The sequence below is a fragment of the Cervus elaphus genome, chromosome 11 (assembly GCF_910594005.1).
Source record: "Cervus elaphus chromosome 11, mCerEla1.1, whole genome shotgun sequence".
NCBI lineage: Eukaryota > Metazoa > Chordata > Mammalia > Artiodactyla > Cervidae > Cervus > Cervus elaphus.
The window spans coordinates 5548015-5567256 of record NC_057825.1 but is presented as its reverse complement, the minus strand read 5'-3'; the positions used below and the strand labels follow the sequence as shown (position 1 = coordinate 5567256).

The following is a 19242-nucleotide window of genomic DNA, read 5'->3' as shown; positions in this document are numbered from 1 at the left end:
TGTCAAGACTTTTAGCCACATTGAAAGAGGAATCTCTGGTCTCTCATGTAAACTGGAGTCCAGGGTGATCCTCTCAGGCAGCCCCCTCTGCACATTTAACATTGAGCACCACCCCTGCCCTTGGCAGGGTCCCACAGGGGAGGGCGGGAGGGCAGGGGTGCATGTCCCAGCTTGCAGATTAGGAGATGGGCATGGGCAGCCAGCCCAACCTCTCTCAGCGAGACAAGTGGCAGCCAGGAATAGCGCAGGGCGTCTAACTGCGTCCTGCCTGCTGTAAACAGCCAGCCGCGCCACCCTTCACCTGTCTCATTTTAAAAAGGACCATAAAATATGAACCGGGGCAGTGGCCCTGAAACCTGAGTTGGGCTCAAGCCGATGGAGAATTTTGGCGTTTCCCAGTCTGCAGGGACAAGTGGGGAAGGCCCGGTGGCTCGGAGCTGGGCCGGCTTCTGCCAGGACGGGTGTCAACCGTGTGGCTCTGCCTCTCTGGTCACAGGCACAGAGGCTGAGCTCATCGCGAAGATGTACTTTTTTTTTTTTTGCATTGGATAATTTCTGTCTTCCAGTGCCAGAGGGGCTGCTGATGAATGCATAGTAAGCCTCATACTTGGGGACCTTGTGTGCCAGTTAATGAAGGAACGGTTAAGGGCAGTGTGGTAGAATTGGGGTGTGGTGGAGAACAGGGGGGCAGGGGGGTAGCCAAAAAGCCACGTCAAAAGACTGCTGTTTGACTGCAACGGCTGAGCCCCTGTGCTGCAACTAGTGAAGGTTGCGCTTTGCAACCAGGGAGGCCGCCGCTGGGAGAAGCTCACGCACCGCGACTAGAAAGCGGCCCCCACCCTCTGCAGCTAGAGAGGGCCCGTGCACAGCAACGAAGACCCAGTGCAACCAAAAATAAATACGTAAATAAATAAATTATTTTAAAAATAAAATTAAAAAAAAAAAAAGACAGCTGTTTGAAAGCAGCCTAGCTCCGCGCCCTCCCAGCTGAGGGACCTTCAGCAAGGCCCTCAGCCCTTTTGGAGGGTCAGTCTCCTCGTCTATAGAAGAGGAAGAACACCATGGATGAATAGGGACAGGAAGGGGCTTCCCAGGTCATTCAGCAGTAAAGAATCTGCCTGCCAATTCAGGAGACACAGATTCCACCCCCGGGTGGGGAAGGCCCCCTGGAGAAGGCATGGCAAGCCACTGCAGTACTCTGGCCTGGAGAATCCCGTGGACAGGGGAGTCTGGCGGTCTCAGAGTCGAACACGACTTACCGAGCGAACGACGACAGGGATGGGAAGGGGCGGCAGACCAGGCGTTCGCTCTTTAGAGGCCCGTCTTGGCGGGATTTCGTTCTGTTGATGATTCGGATGGCTCCTCGGTGGAGAGTGTGTGTGCACTGTGGTCCATACCTACGACATTTGCCTTAACTGAGGGCCCAGATCCCAACCAGGAGAGAAACAGTCTCCTAGGGGCCATTCAGGCAGGATAGATAAGGACCAAGAGACCACTCAAGCCCGAGGGGAGAGCGAGTACGTGGGCCATTTGAAATGTCCAGGGGCTTGAGAGTTATCACCAGCCTCTGGCGTTCTGTAGTTGACAAAAAGCTGTCTCCCTCTTGGACCCAAATGGGGTTTCCAGACTCTAGGCCTCAGCTGAGCCACAAGGGAAACTGGTGGCTCAGACGGTAAGGCATCTGCCTGCAATACGGGAGACCTGGGTTCGATCCCTGGGTTGGGAAGATCCCCTGGAGAAGGAAATGGCAACCCACTCCAGTACTCTTGCCTGGAAAATCCCATGGATGGAGGAGCCTGATAGGCTACAGTCCATGGGGTCACAAAGAGTCGGGCACAACTGAGCAACTTCTTTCTTTCTTTTCTCTAGGCCTCAGGGCCCAAACTAGAGGGACTCTGTCCAGAGCAGAGGCTGGGCTATACCCAGAAGTGACTTTAGAGGTGGAAGGCAGGCTGGGTGTGGGGGCTGGGTGCACCTGCTCCTCCTTGGTATCTTGGGGCAGGTGGGCCTGGACCGGTCCAGACAGCCGACTCCCCACTCCTCGGCTCCTGAGGGATGGGACGCTGCAACAGCCGGCAGGAGCCTGCTGTCTGTGTCCACCCCAGTCTGGGGCTTCTAAATTTAACCTGCTATCAGCCTGAGAGGCTGGAGGCTTCCCCCGAGTGACAAAATGCCACTTGGAATCCAGTATGCTCATAAGCGCTCCCCCTGCACAATCCCCTCCCAAATGTCACCCCCAAACACAGGCAGCCATCTGGGCATCCTCGCATGTCAGCGTGAAGATGCGAATGTCCGAGCAGCTGCAGACCCTGGTGGGGTCCAGCCCAGCTTCCTCCTGCTGTGAGCCAGGGCTGCACCCCATTGTCTGTTCACACGTGTGCACACATACACTCACACGCGTGCAAGCACACACACACATGCACGTCGCGGTCTCATGGGCAGAGCGCAGGAGCTGACTCTAAGGTCGAAAGCCAAACCACGACAGCGAACTGCACCACCCATAAGCCATCTGGGTGGAGGGCGGCCAGGCCCATTATGCAATTTCCTGCTCTGGTGTTTCAGACCCCGGAGACAGGATGCAGAGTGCCGTTGGGATGCTGCAATGTGGGAAGCCCAGGAAGACATCAAACCAACGACCGCCGTCTTGAATGGGGCCCCGGGACCTCTGCAGCCCACTGAGCAGGCGGCCCCTCCCAGGCAGGGACCCAGCGGGCTCACCATGGGCCCGAGAATGACTTCCTGTCGGGGGAGGAAGGCATTTCCTGCCTGGGGAACCCAGGATGACTGAGCCACAAGCAGGGGGGCCTTCTTATTGTTTTCTCTGTTTCTGTTTTGCTTTTAATTTTTGGCCGCCCAGCGTGGCCAGCAGGACCTTAGTTCCCTGACCAGAGATCGAACCCGCGGCCCCTGCCGTGGAAGGGCGGAGTCCCAAGCACTGGACCACCAGGGGACTTGTTATTAATAGGCGCCATTATTGGGCACCAAATGTGTGCCCCACAGTGATGCACTGAGGTTGAGAGCACACAGCGGAAGGTTTGGGGTGGTGTTCAAATTCTGGCCCTGCTTCTTCCCAGATGCATGGTCTTGGTCAGCTTATCCACTTGCATCCTCCCTCAGTTTCCCCATCTGTGAAATGGGGACCAAGATAACACCTGGGGTGTAGAGAGGGTTCAGTAACACCCAGAACCCAAGTGGGATGGGGTGTTCTCACCACGTCAGCCAGGGGGTGGCTACTCAGAGCACCCCATCTTCCATGCACGGTAAGTGGGGTCAGAGGGGCTCGATCTTCTTGTTGTGAGTCTTGCCCATGGACCTTGAGTCCATGGCCCACGTGTAGAGCCCACACCCACTCCAGGGCCTCTGGGCCGTCCCAGCTCCCATCCTTCCATAAGAAATTGCCGATAGACGACAGTATTTAGGATCAGGTTCTGGCCCCACACAGCCCCTTTCAGCAGCTGCAAGTGTGGGCAGGGCGCAGGGCCCTGTCCTTGGTTGACCTTGACTTAGCAGCTGTGTCTCCACGTGAAGATGGGTTTGCAAATCTGCGGGTAAGGACCCAGTCGACACACTAACCCTCCTGTCACAGTTTCTCTTGTTCGCCAGAAAACCAAGCTGTCCCTGAGTCCTAGCTCCATATCCAGCCTCCAGCCCCAACCCAGGGGCGCCGTGGGTGGGGAACCAAGGTCCCCGGGCTGTGGACGGCAAAGTGACCTGCCTCCTCCTAGGTTCATGTTCCATGCCCTTAGCACCAGAACCCCCAGGCTCCAGCCATATAACCACCCCCAAATACATTCACCCCCTAGGTTGGAAATACAGAGCCATCACCACCACCCTGCCCCCTTGACAGTGAAGCCACCACTTCAGAAACATCCAGATCCTAGCCAGGCCTACTTTAAAATTACATTTTATTTCTCTTTGTATTTGTTGCTGTTGTTTTAAAAAGGTTCACGGTACATTTTTTTTTTTTCAAGAGTCTTGTGCCTCCTGGTAAGTGCACTGGTTTGCTTTCACAGTACTCTCCACGACCGCGGATGGTCCTTATTGCTGAAGGAGTGTGTCCACGCCGGGGAGTGGGGATACCGGAGGGATGGGGGGAGCCCAGGTGAGAAGCCTGGGTCTGTGCTCCTGACCCGAGAGGCTGAGGGACCAGACCCAGGCTAAGTCGAGCATCCTTAGCTGGACCTCCAGCCTCCCCAGGGTCATCCCAGCCCTGTCTTTAGAGAGGCCGGGAGGGGTAGAGAGACAGGGGCGAGGGGTAGAGGATGGGGGGTGAGCCAGGCAGCAAGCTGACTGGGGGCCCAGGCATGCGGTAGGCATGGAGGTAGGTGGAGGCAGCCAGAGCAGTGATGGCCTCCGAGAGGGCCCTGCTCCCTCTCAGGGGCAGTGGGCTTGGGAGACGCTGCCCCCAAACAGCTCAGGACCACCCCTCCTCCCGTCAGAACACCTCAGCGATGGCCCAGCCCAGAAGCAGCACTCCGGTTCCTGACCCCTCGCCCAGAGCCCTCTCTCCTTTTTAGTGCAAGAAAGACCTGAGTGCAGAGAAGGGCCTCGCCGCCTAGAGGCCAGGTCCCGTCCATGGCAGCTGGACTTCACCACCCCGGCCCCTCCACAGCTTGTCCCCAGAGCAGGGGGCCTGGGACCCATCACATCCCCCTCACTGGAGGCTGTGGCCTCTCTGGGTGGCAGGCATCCCTCCAAACACACCCAAGGGAAGCTGGCCATTTCCCCCCAATCCCCCCCAACCCCGGGGCCTGACAGGGGTCCCCGAGCACCAGGTGGGCCGCCGGCCACACCAAGTTCTCCCCCATCCAGTGGTTCCAGGAGAGCTGCCCGCCTCCCATCAGGAGCGGGCTTGGGAGATGGATGGGCAGTAAAGCACCCCTTGAATAAATGCAGTATCCCACGGATAAAGGAGCAGAACAAGGACTCAGTGACCCACACCCTCCCACAGTCACTGGGGCTCCTCCAAGTGGCTCATCTGTAGCAGAAATGCCTTATTTCCCTCATCTGACAGTTTTCTGTGCTTGACTATGATTGGTTAGAATGAGGGACCCAGGTGATGTCGCTGTGAGTCTAGCAAGCTTGGAGGAAGGGGGCTTCAGCTGGGTGTTCCCTCAGCTCCTGCAAGCAGCAGACGTTTCTGATGAAAAAAAAACAAAAAAACAAAGCTTGGTGTCACTCAGGACCAGGTCCTGGGGGGCTCCAGAGGGCCCAGGCCTACTACCATCCCCCAGCTAGGGGGGCCCTCATTCCCTTCTGTGAGGACAGGCAGTGGGGGTCTGCCTTCTGGAGCCTGTCTGCAGCAACCCCCCCCCCAGAGTATCTGGGAGGGGCGTCCCCTGAGAAGATGCTGCAAGGAGGTGCAGGCCCTCTTACCTCTGAACTACAGCTGGGGAGGGTGGCTGGCCCCCTCCAGGCGTCGGGGACCAGTATGGATGGAAAGAGAAAAGCTGAGATGTGCCAACAGACCCATCCAAGGACCAAGATGCTGGAAATTCCCCGGGTTCTTACCTGCAACTCACAGGACCCGCCCTCTCTCCTCCCAGCCCCACTCAAGGCAAGTTCTGGCTGCAGTGGAGAGAGGTGGGACGCGGGACCGTGGGCCCAACCGAGCTCAGAGCCCCCTCTGCAGGCAGGGGGTCGGGGATGGGGTTCTACCTGTGGCAGAGAGAAGGGACTTTGGGGGCAGAATCTGTCTGTGGTTTCGGCTCAGCTAAAACGAAAGAATGAGCAGCTGGTTTTAGATCTACCTTGGTACCCCCGACCACCTGGGCAATACCCAGGAGGAGGGGCTCGGGGGCGTCTCTCTCTTTCCCCACCCCCTCCTCCCTTGCCTCTGGCAGAAGATACAAAGTCCAGTAGAAAAGAGATCCTGCTTTCTTTGTTCCAGGTTTTTTTTTTTTCCTTTAAAATCAGCTTAAGGCAAAAGTTTGGCAAAGCAAGTCTACATAAGGCCGCAAGACGGAGGACAAGGGGGGGGGTGTCTTTCCCCTGGAGGGGCCCGCCGCACCCACCAGGCTCGTCACCAGCTCCTCCTCAGACCCTGAACCTCATGAAGAGGCGTTTTTTTAAAAAAAGAACAGAAAAAGCAGTTGTTCCAGGGTGTCTGTTGCAAATGAATGATCTTGCGAGGAGAGGAAAGGAGACCCAGGGTGACCCTGAGGGTGCACGCAGGGGGTCGGTTCCGCCTGGGTCTCCCCCCTCCCTGAGGAAAGCAGGTTCCAGAAGGGCGGGGGCGGAGCGGGGTGGGGTGGGGCCATCCCAGGGGCATTCGCACAGTGAGATCCACCCCGCCAGAGAAGGTAGAAAGGTTGTATTTCGCTGAATGACCGCAGAGTCCGTGTGGGGGGTCGCTTGAGCGGTGTCCTCATCCGGGTGTCGCCCCGCGGGCGCCCCCCGGCTGCTACCGGTGCTTGGGCGGGATCACCACCAGCGGCTGCCCGAACTTGGGCCGCCACATGAGGACCTGAGCGTCGTTGGCGTTGGGCTTGACCAGGGCGCTGGGTGGGATGGGCTCGTTCTTGCTCAGGATTTTGGGCTGGTCCTGGGCGATGGGCTCCCGGAGCCGGGCGCGCTGGCCCAGGGGCCGGGTGGGGTTCACCTCGATGCTCAGCTGCATGCGCCAGTGCAGGGTCTGCAGGATGATCATGTCGTTGGTCGAGGTGTTGGTGGCCACCAGCCACGTGATGAAGCTCTGGTCCCGGTAGATGTTGGTCAGTTTGGCCACGTTGCTCTCGCTGACGGGCACGGCCCACGTGACGCTGGGGTAGAAGTTGTCGTTCATGCTGATGATGAACTTGGAGTTTCTCTTGGTGGGGCCCACGATGGTGCAGGTCTCTGTTGTGTTACCATACCACGGGTAGTTCACCCCGTCCGAGTCACTGATGGCCTCGATCTTGCCTTCCTGGAGGTCCGGGAGCTCCCAGCTGGACCTGAGGATGGGAAGGCAGTTTACATCACCAGCCAGCCAGCCAGTCAGCCAGCAGGCTGGTCTGCATCCCTTTGTCCCGGGGACTCACCTCTGGGGCAGGGGGGAGGGCCGACAGGAAACTGACAACCCAGCATCAGGTGAGGGAATCGGGGCTCCCCTAGACCTGGCAGCCCCCCCCCGAAAAGCCACATCCTGTTCTCTTGCATCATCTCAGATTGGTCTCCCCTTGGAAGCCACTCTAGACCGGGCTGGACTTTGGGAAGCCCTGGCTGCCCCTGGCCTTGAGGGGATGTGTCCCAGGGAGGGGCCTGGGGGCAGCGCGCAGTAACGGGGAGCCCTGACTTGTGCCGTGCCCCCCACCCCGGGTCCCGGTGGCTGGTGGAACAGCCACATGCAGCTCCGGGCTTTCAGTGAGGGCAGAGGCCGCTAACCACGAGAGGCTGGGGGTCGGGGTCTCTCCTGGACACACAGCACATCAGGGCGCGCAGGGGGCAGGGAGTGTCTTTCTCTTGCGTTAGGGGCTGACAGGAAGCTTCAGGGCCCAGTGGCCGTGAGGTCGGCACATCTAAGAGTGATTCCAGTCCCTCCATTGACCAGCACGTGACCTAGGTCAAATGCCCGCACTCTCTGAGCTTCGGCGTTAGCACCCGGGCCAGAGGCACAGGAACCAGTGCCCGGAGCCCTCGCTCAGACTGTCCCCTCCCCTCCACGTCTCCTCCACCACGTGTGGGTCTGGGCTCCCTGGCCCCCCGCCCAGCACGGCCAGCATCACGGGTAGTACCCCTTCCTTTCTGCTCACGCCCGCCTAGAAGAGGAAGCACAGTACAGCCTGAATTGCTCCCGCCCAGTCGGCACCAGAACCAAGAAAACCTAACCAGCCCATCTCAAAACACCATACTCAGTCCCTGCCTCCTGGCCTTGCTGCAGCTGCCAGGGAACCAGCACTTGCAGCTATAGGCCCGGCTGAGTACCAGCAGCACTTGGTCAGCCCGTCTTGCTTTCAGGGGCTGAGTCTTCCTGGGGCAGAAGAAGGCAGCTAGGCTGTCTGTGGAGTTTGGACTCAGGAAACCTAATGGCCTTGCTCAAAGTGTCAGCCACCCTCTCACTGGTGTGACACCCTGAGCAAAGTCCCTGCACCCCCTGGGCCCCAGACTCATCTCCTTGTCCCACCTGGGGTCATGGAAGGATTCAGGCAGGAACATGCCAGCCCAGGGCAGGGCACAGGACAAAGGCCAGTGACTGGTGTCTGCTAGGTCTGCTGTCACCATGGCTATTGCTATAATAATAGCTCTCAGACAGAAGAGGACACTGGCCTGTCCCAAGTCACTCTGAGGACATGTGTGGCTGGACAGCAGCATCCGGGGAACCCACCCCTTGGAGACTCATCAACAGTCACCTCCACCCCACTAGGCAGGTAAAGTAAGGGAAGCTGAGGGTGGGGGTCTTTTTCCCCAGGTGATTCAGCTGAGCAGTGAGACCTGGGCACCTGCCACACCAAAACTCAGGACGCTTTGCCCCCAGAATTCTGCACACCCGTGTACACCAGCAGTTCTCTCCAGAATATATATTACAAAATGCACTTTTATTCACGGCAGCACTGTTCACAATAGCCAAAAGTGTAAACAAACCCAGGTGTCCATCACTGGATGATGGACAAAGTGGCCGGTCCATTACAATGCAATATCATTCACCCTTAAAAAGGAAATTCCGACATGTGCTACAACATGGAGGAACCTTGAAGACATTAGGTGAAGTGAAATAAGTCAGACACAAAAGGACAAACGCTGTATGAATCCACATGTATGAGGTCCCTCGAGGACTCAAATGCATAGACAGAAAGCAGGATGTGGTTGCTGGGGGCTGGGGGAAGGGCATGGGCAGCCAGGGTCCCATGGGTGCAATCTCAGTTGGGGAAGATGAAAAATTTTCTAGAAATAGACACACAACAGTGTGGATGTTTTTAATAGCACTGAACTTAAAAACAGTTAAGATGATAAATTTTATGTATATCTTTCTTGTTGTTTAGTCACTCAGTCATGTCTGATTCTTTGTGACTGCATGGACTGCAGCCCGCCAGGCTCCTCCGTCCATGGGAATTTCCAGGCAAGAATACTGGAGTGGGTTCCAATTTCCTCTTCCAGGGGATCTTCCCACAGGGATCAAAGCTGCGTCTCCTGCTTTGGCGGGCAGATTCTTTACCACTGACACACCAGGGAAGCCCATGTATAACTTAATCATAATTAAAAATGCATTCCTAAGATGCATCATTTAATGTTAGCAGTTAGTAAATGTGGTCACTACTGGAGGGATAATTAGGAATGTGATTTTGCTAATTTTTCTGTTTATATCATTTAAAAAGGTCACAAATTAGCGTAACACCTGTCTCATAGGCCGTCTCCAGCCTGGGGCCCTGAGCTCATCAGACTCCAAGGGAAGAGGTCACAGTTGTGAACCTGGAGATTCAGCTGTCCTGAGGGGATGGCCGTCATGGACCAGAAAAGCGGGTCAGGGTCCTGTCCTGAATTTCCTAGAAGCCCGTGTCCCACCTGTATCCAGCCTCCTGGAAGGCACCCACTCTACCTTCTCACGGTGTTTCACTCTTAAAAATTGTTGTTTTTTTTTTTTAAAGGCAGAAAGCCATCTCGCCAAAGGCCCCCTTTCACTTCCTAAGAGCTGGCCTGTTTGGGGGAGTCAGGCTTGGTACCCACATGGCCCCCCTCTCTCTGTCTCAGCCTCTGACCCCAAAGCTTCAGGTTCCCTTTCCCCTACCAGCCCCCCCAAATGCCCAGGCGCTGGCTCAGTCACAGACCAGTGACTGTCCCCGTGAGCGAGCAGACAGCCGTGTCTCACGTGGCGTATTACTCAGAACCCGGGCCAAGGGCGTCTGTTTTCACATCATCGCAGCCCAGCAGAGCTAGCTCTGGTCCCCTCGGTCCAGTCTCCAAGTCGAGGTGGTACAAGAGGGTGTGGGTAAGGGCACAGTAGCTGAGGGATGTGGGCCAGCCCGGGGCCAGTATCTCCCTGGCTACCAGCTTTGGTCAAGTCACAGATGTCAGCTCCAAGCCGGTCCACTGTGGTAATCACACCCACCTTCTTCAAGGTTTCTGTGATGATTAAGCCTGTCGACACATACCACCTGCTATGCGATAAACAGCAAAACATGCAAACTCGCGGAGAACATCTGAGGGAGGCGTGCTCTCACACTAATGGATTTGCCAGCCCCGATGTGACCTGAGGCCTCCTGACCTCATTTATGTTTCCAGATTATCTGGGCTCTGAAAGGAATAATTCCATACAGTTCCTGCCTCGAAGACTTCCTGTTCTGCAGGGACCTCGGGCTTCAAGGCAGACACTCAGTTTTCCACTCCCTGCACACTCTGAGCCTTCTGGTTTGCAAGGTGAGGACAGTACAGCTACAGATGCCACTGAGAGGTCTGGGCAAGGCTCTCGGGTCCACACAGATGCCCAGCCACCACCAGATCTAGGTGGAGGAGGGGGATTTGCGAACACGAGCAACCGCCCATCTCTGCCCCAGCGCCTCCTGTCCAGACCCCAGGGCAGGTCCTATCAGGCCTCCCACAGGGGAGCAGGGGACATGGTCTCCCCCGTATCCTCCCCCCTTTCCTCACCAGCCTACACTGGTCTTCAGGGTGACAGTGGCCACAGGAAGTGTGGGTCCAGCGCGAAGTGAAAAAGTTGTTCAAAAGTTAAGAACTGCCACGTGGTGACAGTGGCCTGGCACCAGGCCGGGGGCCCTTCAGGGCACAGGACCTCGCTATGGCCACGCCCAGGAAACTGGCCCGCTTCCCGTCTCTCTCCCACCCTCATCCTGGAGGTGTGGGAAAGCAGAGGACAGCAGGCAAGTCCAGGCTTCAAGACAGACCGCAGATGCTTTCTGGGGCCCGCGGGCAGCACATCTGAGCCAGACTCCTGAGTTCCCCTCAACCCCCGTTCCTTCTGCAGTGCCATCCAAAAGCCACTTGACACGTCTGCAGGGACCTGCCATGGGCGCTAGCCACGCCGCCGTGGGGACCTGGTCATCAGCTATGTCAGGGGCCCTGCACCCTCTGGACGCCCGAATCCATCCCTGACTCCCCCTTCTCACCTCCAGACTGCCCCCGCACCCCCTCGCCTCATCCCTGGCCACGACTCTTCACCTCTCCCAGGTCTCCTCCTGCCACCTGCCAAGCTCTCCTCCCGGAAGCACAAGCGATCTTTAAGAACACAAATCCGATGGCACGCTTCCTTCCTCCAACCCCGTTAAATCTGCCGTGACACCCCTCCCCACGGCCCTGAAAGTCAGATGCAGGCGAAGTCAAGGGCCCCCCGGCGCGTGCCTGCACGCGTGCGCGTGCACACACACACACACACACACACACACACACACACATGGACGCTCCGAGCAGTGTGACGGATGGGGAGTGAATCTGAAGGGGTTACAAAAGGCCTTCCCTGTAGGCCAGAGAAGGGGTTGAGGCTGTGCCAAAGGGTGCCCACAGAGGCTGGGGAGGGTCACCCTATGGCCCCAGGCCCCGCCACCAGCCCCAAGCTGGCTCTGCTCAAAGGCCTGTGGGTAGAGAGGGAAGGAAACCAGAGGTGCCCAGAGGCCAGAGGTGTGACCCCTCTGTGACCGCTGTTTCCTCCCACCTCACCCCTCCCTGTTTGCCCGGGCCACAGTCCCAGGGCCCGCCACGTGGCGGAAAGGGCCCAACAGCACCTGTTTTAGTTTTCAGTTATAAAAGCTGTGTTTTTGTTTTGCTTTTAAAAAGCAAGCCATAGAGAAGTACCTAAAGTGAGAAACGAGAGTCCTGCCTTCCGGGCCACCCCTCCCTCCCCAAGGGTACTCACCACATCCCACTCTGGTAAACATCCTTCTGAAGCTGTCTCCCAGCACACACCCAGTATACAGTCGAGTTTTTAGTGATGATCACATGATACAGAATCTTGATTCGAGCCCCTCCTCGTCCTATGTAGCAGCCTCGCCATCCTCTGCCCTGGAGACAGGACACTGGGGGTGTTCGTGGCTCTTTGCCATGATGGCCGGGGCCGGAGTTTCTGCCCCCACACACGTCCTTTCTGCCCCGCTCCTTCCATTCATGTATTCATTGATTCGTCTGTTCAGTAGACTTTTTATGTGCTTACTACCCGCCAGGCACCAGGCCAGGGCTGTTTCTGTTAAGACAGACGCCAGAACTACTGGGTTAGCCAAAAAGTTCGTTCAGGCCTTTCCGCAACACAAAAAACCCAAACGAACTTTTTGGCCAACCCAACACAGTGCCAGAGTTGAAGGTCCCATGTACTTGGAATTCTGAAAGCTCATCTTCCAGAAGCTGCCCACATTGTACCCCTCACACCAGGCATTACTGACCCTTTCCATTTTTAACCCAGATCCTATCAGCAGGGGGAAAAAAAGCATCTCCCTGTTTCATTTGCCACTCCCCGATCATGGCGGCAGCCGGTGCCTCCCCACACGGCCCGGGAGATGCCAGCTTCTGTTTTCCGCCCTCAGAAGGTGAGGGTGGGCATGATCGCCAGGCGGGGGTAGGTCCAGGGGCAGTACTTTTGAGGCCGGGCAGTACTCCCGCCCCCAACTTCCTCCCACCCTAAAGCCTGGAAACAAGGACTTCCCTCTCCGGCCTCCACCACGGCCCGTAGATGGGGGAGGCCGCCTTCCGGGCACAGAGAGGAAGTACCGTCCCCAATTGTTCTGCCCGGCCCCCGGGGCAGGCCTGGGCCGCAAGAAGAGGCCACGTGGTCACCAGGCCATGCCTCCTGACCCCACCCCACACCCGCTGAAGCAGAGCAAGCCTCCTCGGGCAAGTGGCCTCGGGTCTCAGCAGCCCCGGCCTCAGCATCAGTGAGGACCTCTTGGAGTCCTTGGGAGACCAGAGAGAGACCGGGGAGCCGGGCAGAGGCCCCTCCACCCCAGCCCAGCCCTCTCCCACTGGCCTCGTCAGCCTGTGACAGTTCATGTCATCCCAGGTCCAACTGAAAATCCCTGAGAGAACCCACTGCCAGAGATTCCCGTGCTCTAGGCAGGTGTGGGAAATCCAACCCAAAAGAAGAAGAGCACCACAATTTGTACTGATTCCTTGCCGGGCACTGTGTAATTGATGATGAATGATTGCTAGTTATGGTAGGGATAGCAACTATGCAACCAGTGTTTTGTATATGCAGGCACTGTGCTGAGTCCTCGTCAGGCACCAGCTCATTTAGTCCCTCAACAACCCCATTTCACAGTTGGGAACAGTGAGGCTCATAAAGGTTGGGAACCTGGCCCAAGCTTGCCACACCTGTGGATGGTGGAGCTGGGGAGGCCACGCCCTGCTGGACAAGGGCATGGGCAGGTGGCATTGTCAATCCAGAGAGACCCCCATCTCTTGAGCTGTTCTCCTCCCCTCACCCCAAGCCTGCCCTTTGGCAAAACCGGGAGCCAGAGCCAGCCTCGACTTTGACTCTGGCCATGGGCCAGTTTCCCTGGGGGCTGCAGCAGGAGGGCAAATTAGGGATAACGTGAAGCGTCCCACACACAGGGGAGAAATTGGGACTTGTCACTTGGAAGATTGTGCCAGCTGACAGGTGGCAGCTGAGGATTGCGGAGGACGGGGCTGTGGAGGCAGGCGTCTCCGACAGTTTTTTTGGGGGGGGGGTAGCTTTTAAAGCAATGTGGGCTGAACCCCGAACGATATAGAATCCTCTCAAGCTGGCACAAGAAACTCACCATTTTCTAGCTCTCGTCTTTAAGCCGGGGCATTACTGGGGTTTGGCGTGTGGCATTGTTCCACTGCAAACATTTCCAACCCACAATGTCATTCAAAAGGGTTCTCCTCCTGGATTAGAGATTAATTTCAAGCAGGGATAATGTTTAGGGGTATTACGGGTTTTGGTTAAGTATTTGGAATTAATATTTTTAATACAAGAACAGAAACCCTAACCTAACCTTTGCCACCTGGCCGACCCCTCCCCAAGGCCTTTAAAGCCCAGGGGGGCTTCATTTTAAGGCTTCCAATTGCCTGGGTCTAGCCCAGCAGTTCTCAATCGGGGTGACTTTTCACGCCTCCTGCGGACATCAGGCAGTGTCTGGGGACATTTTTGGCTGTTAGGGCAGGGGGAGGGTGGCATATTGAGTGGGCAGAGACCAGGGACACTGCTCAATATCCTGCAAAGCACGGCACAGCCCCCGACCCAGCAAAGTTAAGGGGCAGCTCCAGGCAGCCTGAGGCTGCGGGTCACCCACCTCTCACCACCCCTGTTTTCCTTCCCATCACGGGGCTTAAACAAGTGAAGAAGCCTCGTTATCACAGGAGGTTTGGGATAGGGAAGATGGGAAGAGTCTTTTCATCCTATCAAAATGCTCCCATCTGGGACCTCGCTGGCAGTCCAGTGGTTAAGACTCTGAGCTCCCAATACAGGGATGTGGGTTCAATCCCTGGTCAGGGAACGAAGATCCCACATGCTGCATAGCAAAAAAAAAAAAAAAAAAGAAGAAAAAAAATGCTTCCATTGACACTCAAGCAGGCACAGCTGTCCAGGCTTTTTCTGGAGACCAGAGCCTCCCCACCGGCCAGAGGAACCATGCTACTTGGTAATTCGGTTTCTTAATACAGTTTTGTTGATTAATAATCAAGCAGTTTCCAACTGTGCATTTCAGCCACAGGGCAGTCACCTACAGCTGTCCTCTCCTCGAATCCTCCCAGCAACCCACGGGCACTCTAACTCCCCATCCACAGATGGCAAAACCTAACCTCCAAGAGGCAACTTGCCGAGGCCCCAGAGCCAGCACTGGGGTCATCCTGACCCCAGAGACTGAACTCATTATTGGCCAGTCCCTCCTGCCCTTCCAGGGAGCCTCCAACTCTGCTCTTTCTCTAGGGCTGGTCCCATCTCCATCGGGGCCTCAGTGGACCCTGGAGAAGGAGGTCCGTGGGACACAGGGGTCCCTACGTTGAGGCATGTTCCAAGAAGGGGAGAGAACAAAAGGAAACCCATAGAGAACAAAGAAAACAGCCTTCAGCCACTTGAAAACTCAAATCATGCGTGACTTACAGTGTTAACTTAAATTCTTAAGTCAGGGAATGGGCTCTGTGTGAAAGAGGAAGACCTGGGCCAGGGAGAAAATTCAGCACGAGGAGTAATTTACATCTGTCTGAATTCAGCCACGATTCTTTTTACAGGTCCCATCACCCACTCCCCATCTGACAGAAGGATCATCATAGTAACAACAGCATTAAAGACAAGTCACCTGCAGTATTTACTGTGGGCTTGGCACAGAGCCAACAGCTTGACCAATGTCGTGTCCCGTAATTCAATAAGCCCATGCTGCAAGGCCTATGAGTGGCCCCGATTTGCAGACGAGGAAACCGAGAGTCAGGGTGGCTAAGGTCACACCCTGGAAAGGGACAGAGCCTGGACTGGTGCCCAGGTCCGCTTGACTGCAGTCTAGGTGTGCACTCGGTTCCTCTAACCAGGAACCAAGGACTGGCACAGACAAAGGTCAGCTCGGGTCTCCCGATGCAGGCCTGCCTCCGGCCGCAGTGCCCGATCGGACCTGGAGCCACCACAGGTAGCCCAAGGCCTTGAAGCCTCACGGGTGGGGAAACCGAGGCTCCAGGCCAGGCCTGCCCCCTCCCCCGCCACACAGCACGTCCAACTCCGCAAAACTCAGTCCCTTCAACTCTCCCCAACTTTCCTCTTCCTGGCGCTCACAGCAGGAGGACGGAACTTTCCAAATTCAGAAGGACCCTCTGACTTCCCTATTCTTTCTCGGGAAGAAAACAAGCTTAGCCTAAAAGCCTAAAAAAACCTTTGTGTCTTGCCATTTGTCCCAAATGCCTTGCAAAGCCTGAGAATGCTTTGGGCTTAAGGCTTCTAAGGAAAGGTCCACACCAAGTAACTAAGAAGCATGTTTCCCCTCTTGGGATGGAAAGCCAGCTCCCACCCCCACAGCCCCGCCTGGTTTAATAACCACTTGGAGAGTCAGACCTGCAGCAGAGATGTCAGGCAGACAGGGGGGAGCCGACGAGTGTCCAGATATGGCCCACGTGCCTCTCGGGGTGGCCATGGTTACACCTAGTTTTCAGTTTTTCCATGATCCTCCTGTTGTCCTTGTAACATCAGAGTCACAACTGGAGAAGCCACAAGATTTGGTGTCCCCTCCCCATCCTCTCTAATTTCAGGTGGCCCCGGGGGGTTCTTAAATCAGTTTCAAGTCAGAGGGCAAGTCTGCTACAGGATGGGGGAGGTGAGTTGCAGGGGTGGATCCCAAGAGGCTGTGGGTGAGCATCCATGACCACTCCCAGGGGTCTAGCTGGGGGCTGTCTGGTGACCTCAGAAGCCTCCTCGTGCTCAGAAACGGCTCTTGTCCTCACCCTGTCTTAGGCAGCCCTTCAAGTTAAGCCACTTCCCTCTCTGTCTACCGCTGCTCTTTGCACACTCAGGGTGACCATCTCCAAGATCAGGGCACCTGCCAGGATCCCAGGGGGCCACACTGAGCGCTACATTATCCTGGGGACATTCTACAGACAGGGCTGGAGAGAAGAGGCCCGTGGGCTCCTCTCAGCTCTTAGGGGCCCCCTGGAGCCTTCTGTACACTGACGATGGAGGTTCACAGAAAGTGGACTTCTGCCCCGGAGAGAAACACTGCACTGCAATGCAAACCGCGTTTCTAAAACCCTCTGCAACAAAACTCCATCCTGAACAGAAAAGAGCACCCGCCACCCCAGGTCTTGATGTGCCTCCGAAAATGCCGGGGGCCAAGATCAGGCCCAACACAGAGCCTTGCACGCTAAGGCTGGAGGCTGTGGAGGCCCGTCTCTCCTTCCGAGTGCTCACCATGACCATGTGGGCCGGCGGAGGCCTGAGCCGGGCCAAGCCCCAGCCCCTCCAGTGACCCGGGACAGCACGCCTGCTTTGCCAAAGAGGCTCCCAGTGGAGGGTCCCTCTGCTTCCTGGGCATCTTGTGGGGAGGGAGATGGGAACCCCGGGGGAGGAGGCCAGGGACAGTGGAAGGGAAGGTCCCAGAACCGTGACCCCGATCTCAATCAACAGGCAAGCCCTCTAGGTCGCCTGGACGAGGAGGACTCAGAGAGCACTTCCACGTCTGCCTCATGCTTCCCTCTGGCCCTGGAGAGACCCCTCTCTAGCCCCCCACCTCCCCCTTCCCCTCTCAAGCGGCTCCCTCCCCGAAGCTTGCTCTTAAGCAGTACTCACATGCCCTGCTCCCCATACTGGTTGTAGAACTCCATGTGGCTGCACGCCTGAATCCAGCCGACTATCCAGGTCTCCTTCTTGGGGATGGGCGGCATGACCACCTGGGCCGAGGCACGGAAGTGGGGTGTCCGGTAGCGGAGCACCACGCTGGAGGACTCATCGATGCTGGTGGGGATGGGGTCGATAGAGGCCTTCACATCGATCACCGTGATGCCTTCCCGGAAGACTCTGGCTTTGCCTCCGATGCTCTGAATGCAGCCCATGGCACACAGGACCGCTCTGATCTCCAGGGAAGACCAGCAGTCCCAGGGGAAGCTGGGCATTGACAGGATGGAGGCCGCCGGACCCAGTGCAGACAGTACAGATCTTCAATCTCAAATCCCAAGACCGGTATCCATAGGATAGAAGATTCACTGAGTCCGGGGGGTTCGCATATCACTACCGCGGGGCCACTTTATAAATAAGGATTTTGCTGCATTTCAAGGGCCCTAGGTTCTCTCTTCTGCGAACAGTGAACAAAAATCACCGATATTCTTTGGGTTAAAAAAAGGAAAGTTTGGAGGTTAATGGATAAGCATGTTGTTCAGACATCCAGCCCTTCCCGTGCCTCACACGCGGGGAACGCAGCTCCGAGACGCTCCCTGAAGTCTTCGGGCGAAGAAGGCAAATGCCGGCAGACACATAAATAAGGAAGGCTGCGTCCCCTGCGCGGTGCCGCCACCCTGGCTGCCAGAGACCGACTTCCTGCCCTTCTGCCTTCCGCACGCGCTCGGGCACACGCACCCGGCCGCTGGCCCGGCCCGGTCGAATCAATGGGAAAGCAGTTTCTGTTCAGTCGGCCGAGGTCTGCGGGCCCTCTGGAGCTTCCAGGAAGGCGAACGCCCTGCGCGGGCCGCCCGCGGGGTCCCCGTCGGCGCCCACTCGCGGGCGCGGGCCGACGCCCCCACGCGGGCGCGCCGCGTCCCCTCGCCGCTGTCGCTGTCGCCGCCCGCCGCCGCCGCCGTGCGGGGGGCCCCCGGGGCTGCGCTCGGGCCGCCGCCTGGTTCGCCGCGGCCGCCGAGGACCTGGGGGGGAGGAGGTGGAAGGGACAGGGCGTCAAGGCCCGCCTCAAAGTTGAGCCGAACTTTGCTGCGGGGGACGCGCGGGGCGGCGACGCGTGTGTGCGGGGCGCGCGGGCTGCGGAGCTGACCGCGCACCTCTGGGCGGTCTCCCCGGAGGCGGCGGCCACCCCCCAACACCCGCCCGCCCCGTCAGTGGCGGCCGCACGACCGCGCGCACCAGCGAATAATCGCCGCCCGTGACATCTCCGCTGACACCTCGCGGCCCGGAGGCGGGGTCGGGGAGGGGGAGGCCAGCACCTGGCACTGCAGTGGGCCTCGTGGACTTTTGGGTCCTGGCACTGCCTCCACCTCCTCGCCGCCGGCGACCCTTCCCGGTCAGACTCCCTCCGGGCCCTCCCCCCCACGAGGGGCGCAGGGCAACCCTGCAGGCCGGTCAGGTCGGACGCACGCCCCTTCCCGAGCCAGGGTTCCCCGGGCTCCCGAAGGGCGCAGTGCCCTGCCCCGCCGCTTTTATGCCCCTCTAGCCAGCCCCGAGTGGCCCCCCGATCCCCGCGCGTCCGGCGCGCTCGCCGCCGCCGGGGAACTTTGGCGCGCACGCCCCCACCCGGGCGGCGCCGCAGACTCACCTGCCCCTCGGGCCGCTCCGCGTGCCCGGGCTGCCGCCCTCCGGAAGCCCCCGACCCCACCACGGGTACGTCCTGGGGGCGCCCCCACCCCCTTTCTCGGGGAAGTGTCCTTTAGCTCTGCAGGGGCTTGGGGGCCGGCGTGGACGTCCCCCCGGCCCCCAAGTCCTCCTAGCTCGGGGCTGCCCGGCGGGTGGGGGTCGGGGGTCGGGGGTGGCCGGGGGCAGAGGGGTGAGGCTCGGGGCTCTCTTGCCCCCACCCCGCTCGCCTGCTTTATTTTATGATCATCGTGAGCGTGCTGTCGCCGCTCAGCCCCGCCGCCGCGCCGCAGCCGCCTGGCGCGCCCCGCGCTGCCTCGCTCTGCTGCAGCATCGGAAAGGCAACCAGGTCAAACTTTGCAGAAACTCAGCCCCTGCGC

General features: G+C 58.1%; 1 protein-coding gene across 1 annotated transcript; it reads right to left on the bottom strand.

Moving 5' to 3' along the window:
- Nucleotides 1-3888: 3888 nt before the first annotated feature.
- FAM78A (family with sequence similarity 78 member A) lies at nt 3889-18184 on the bottom strand. The gene is made up of 2 exons (XM_043916571.1): nt 17141-18184; nt 3889-6932 (listed from the first exon to the last, which is right to left on the bottom strand). Exons 1-2 carry the CDS (start codon nt 17461-17463, stop codon nt 6404-6406), a joined length of 852 nt encoding a protein of 283 aa, XP_043772506.1. The 5' UTR covers nt 17464-18184; the 3' UTR covers nt 3889-6403.
- Between the last annotated feature and the right edge of the window lie 1058 nt (nt 18185-19242).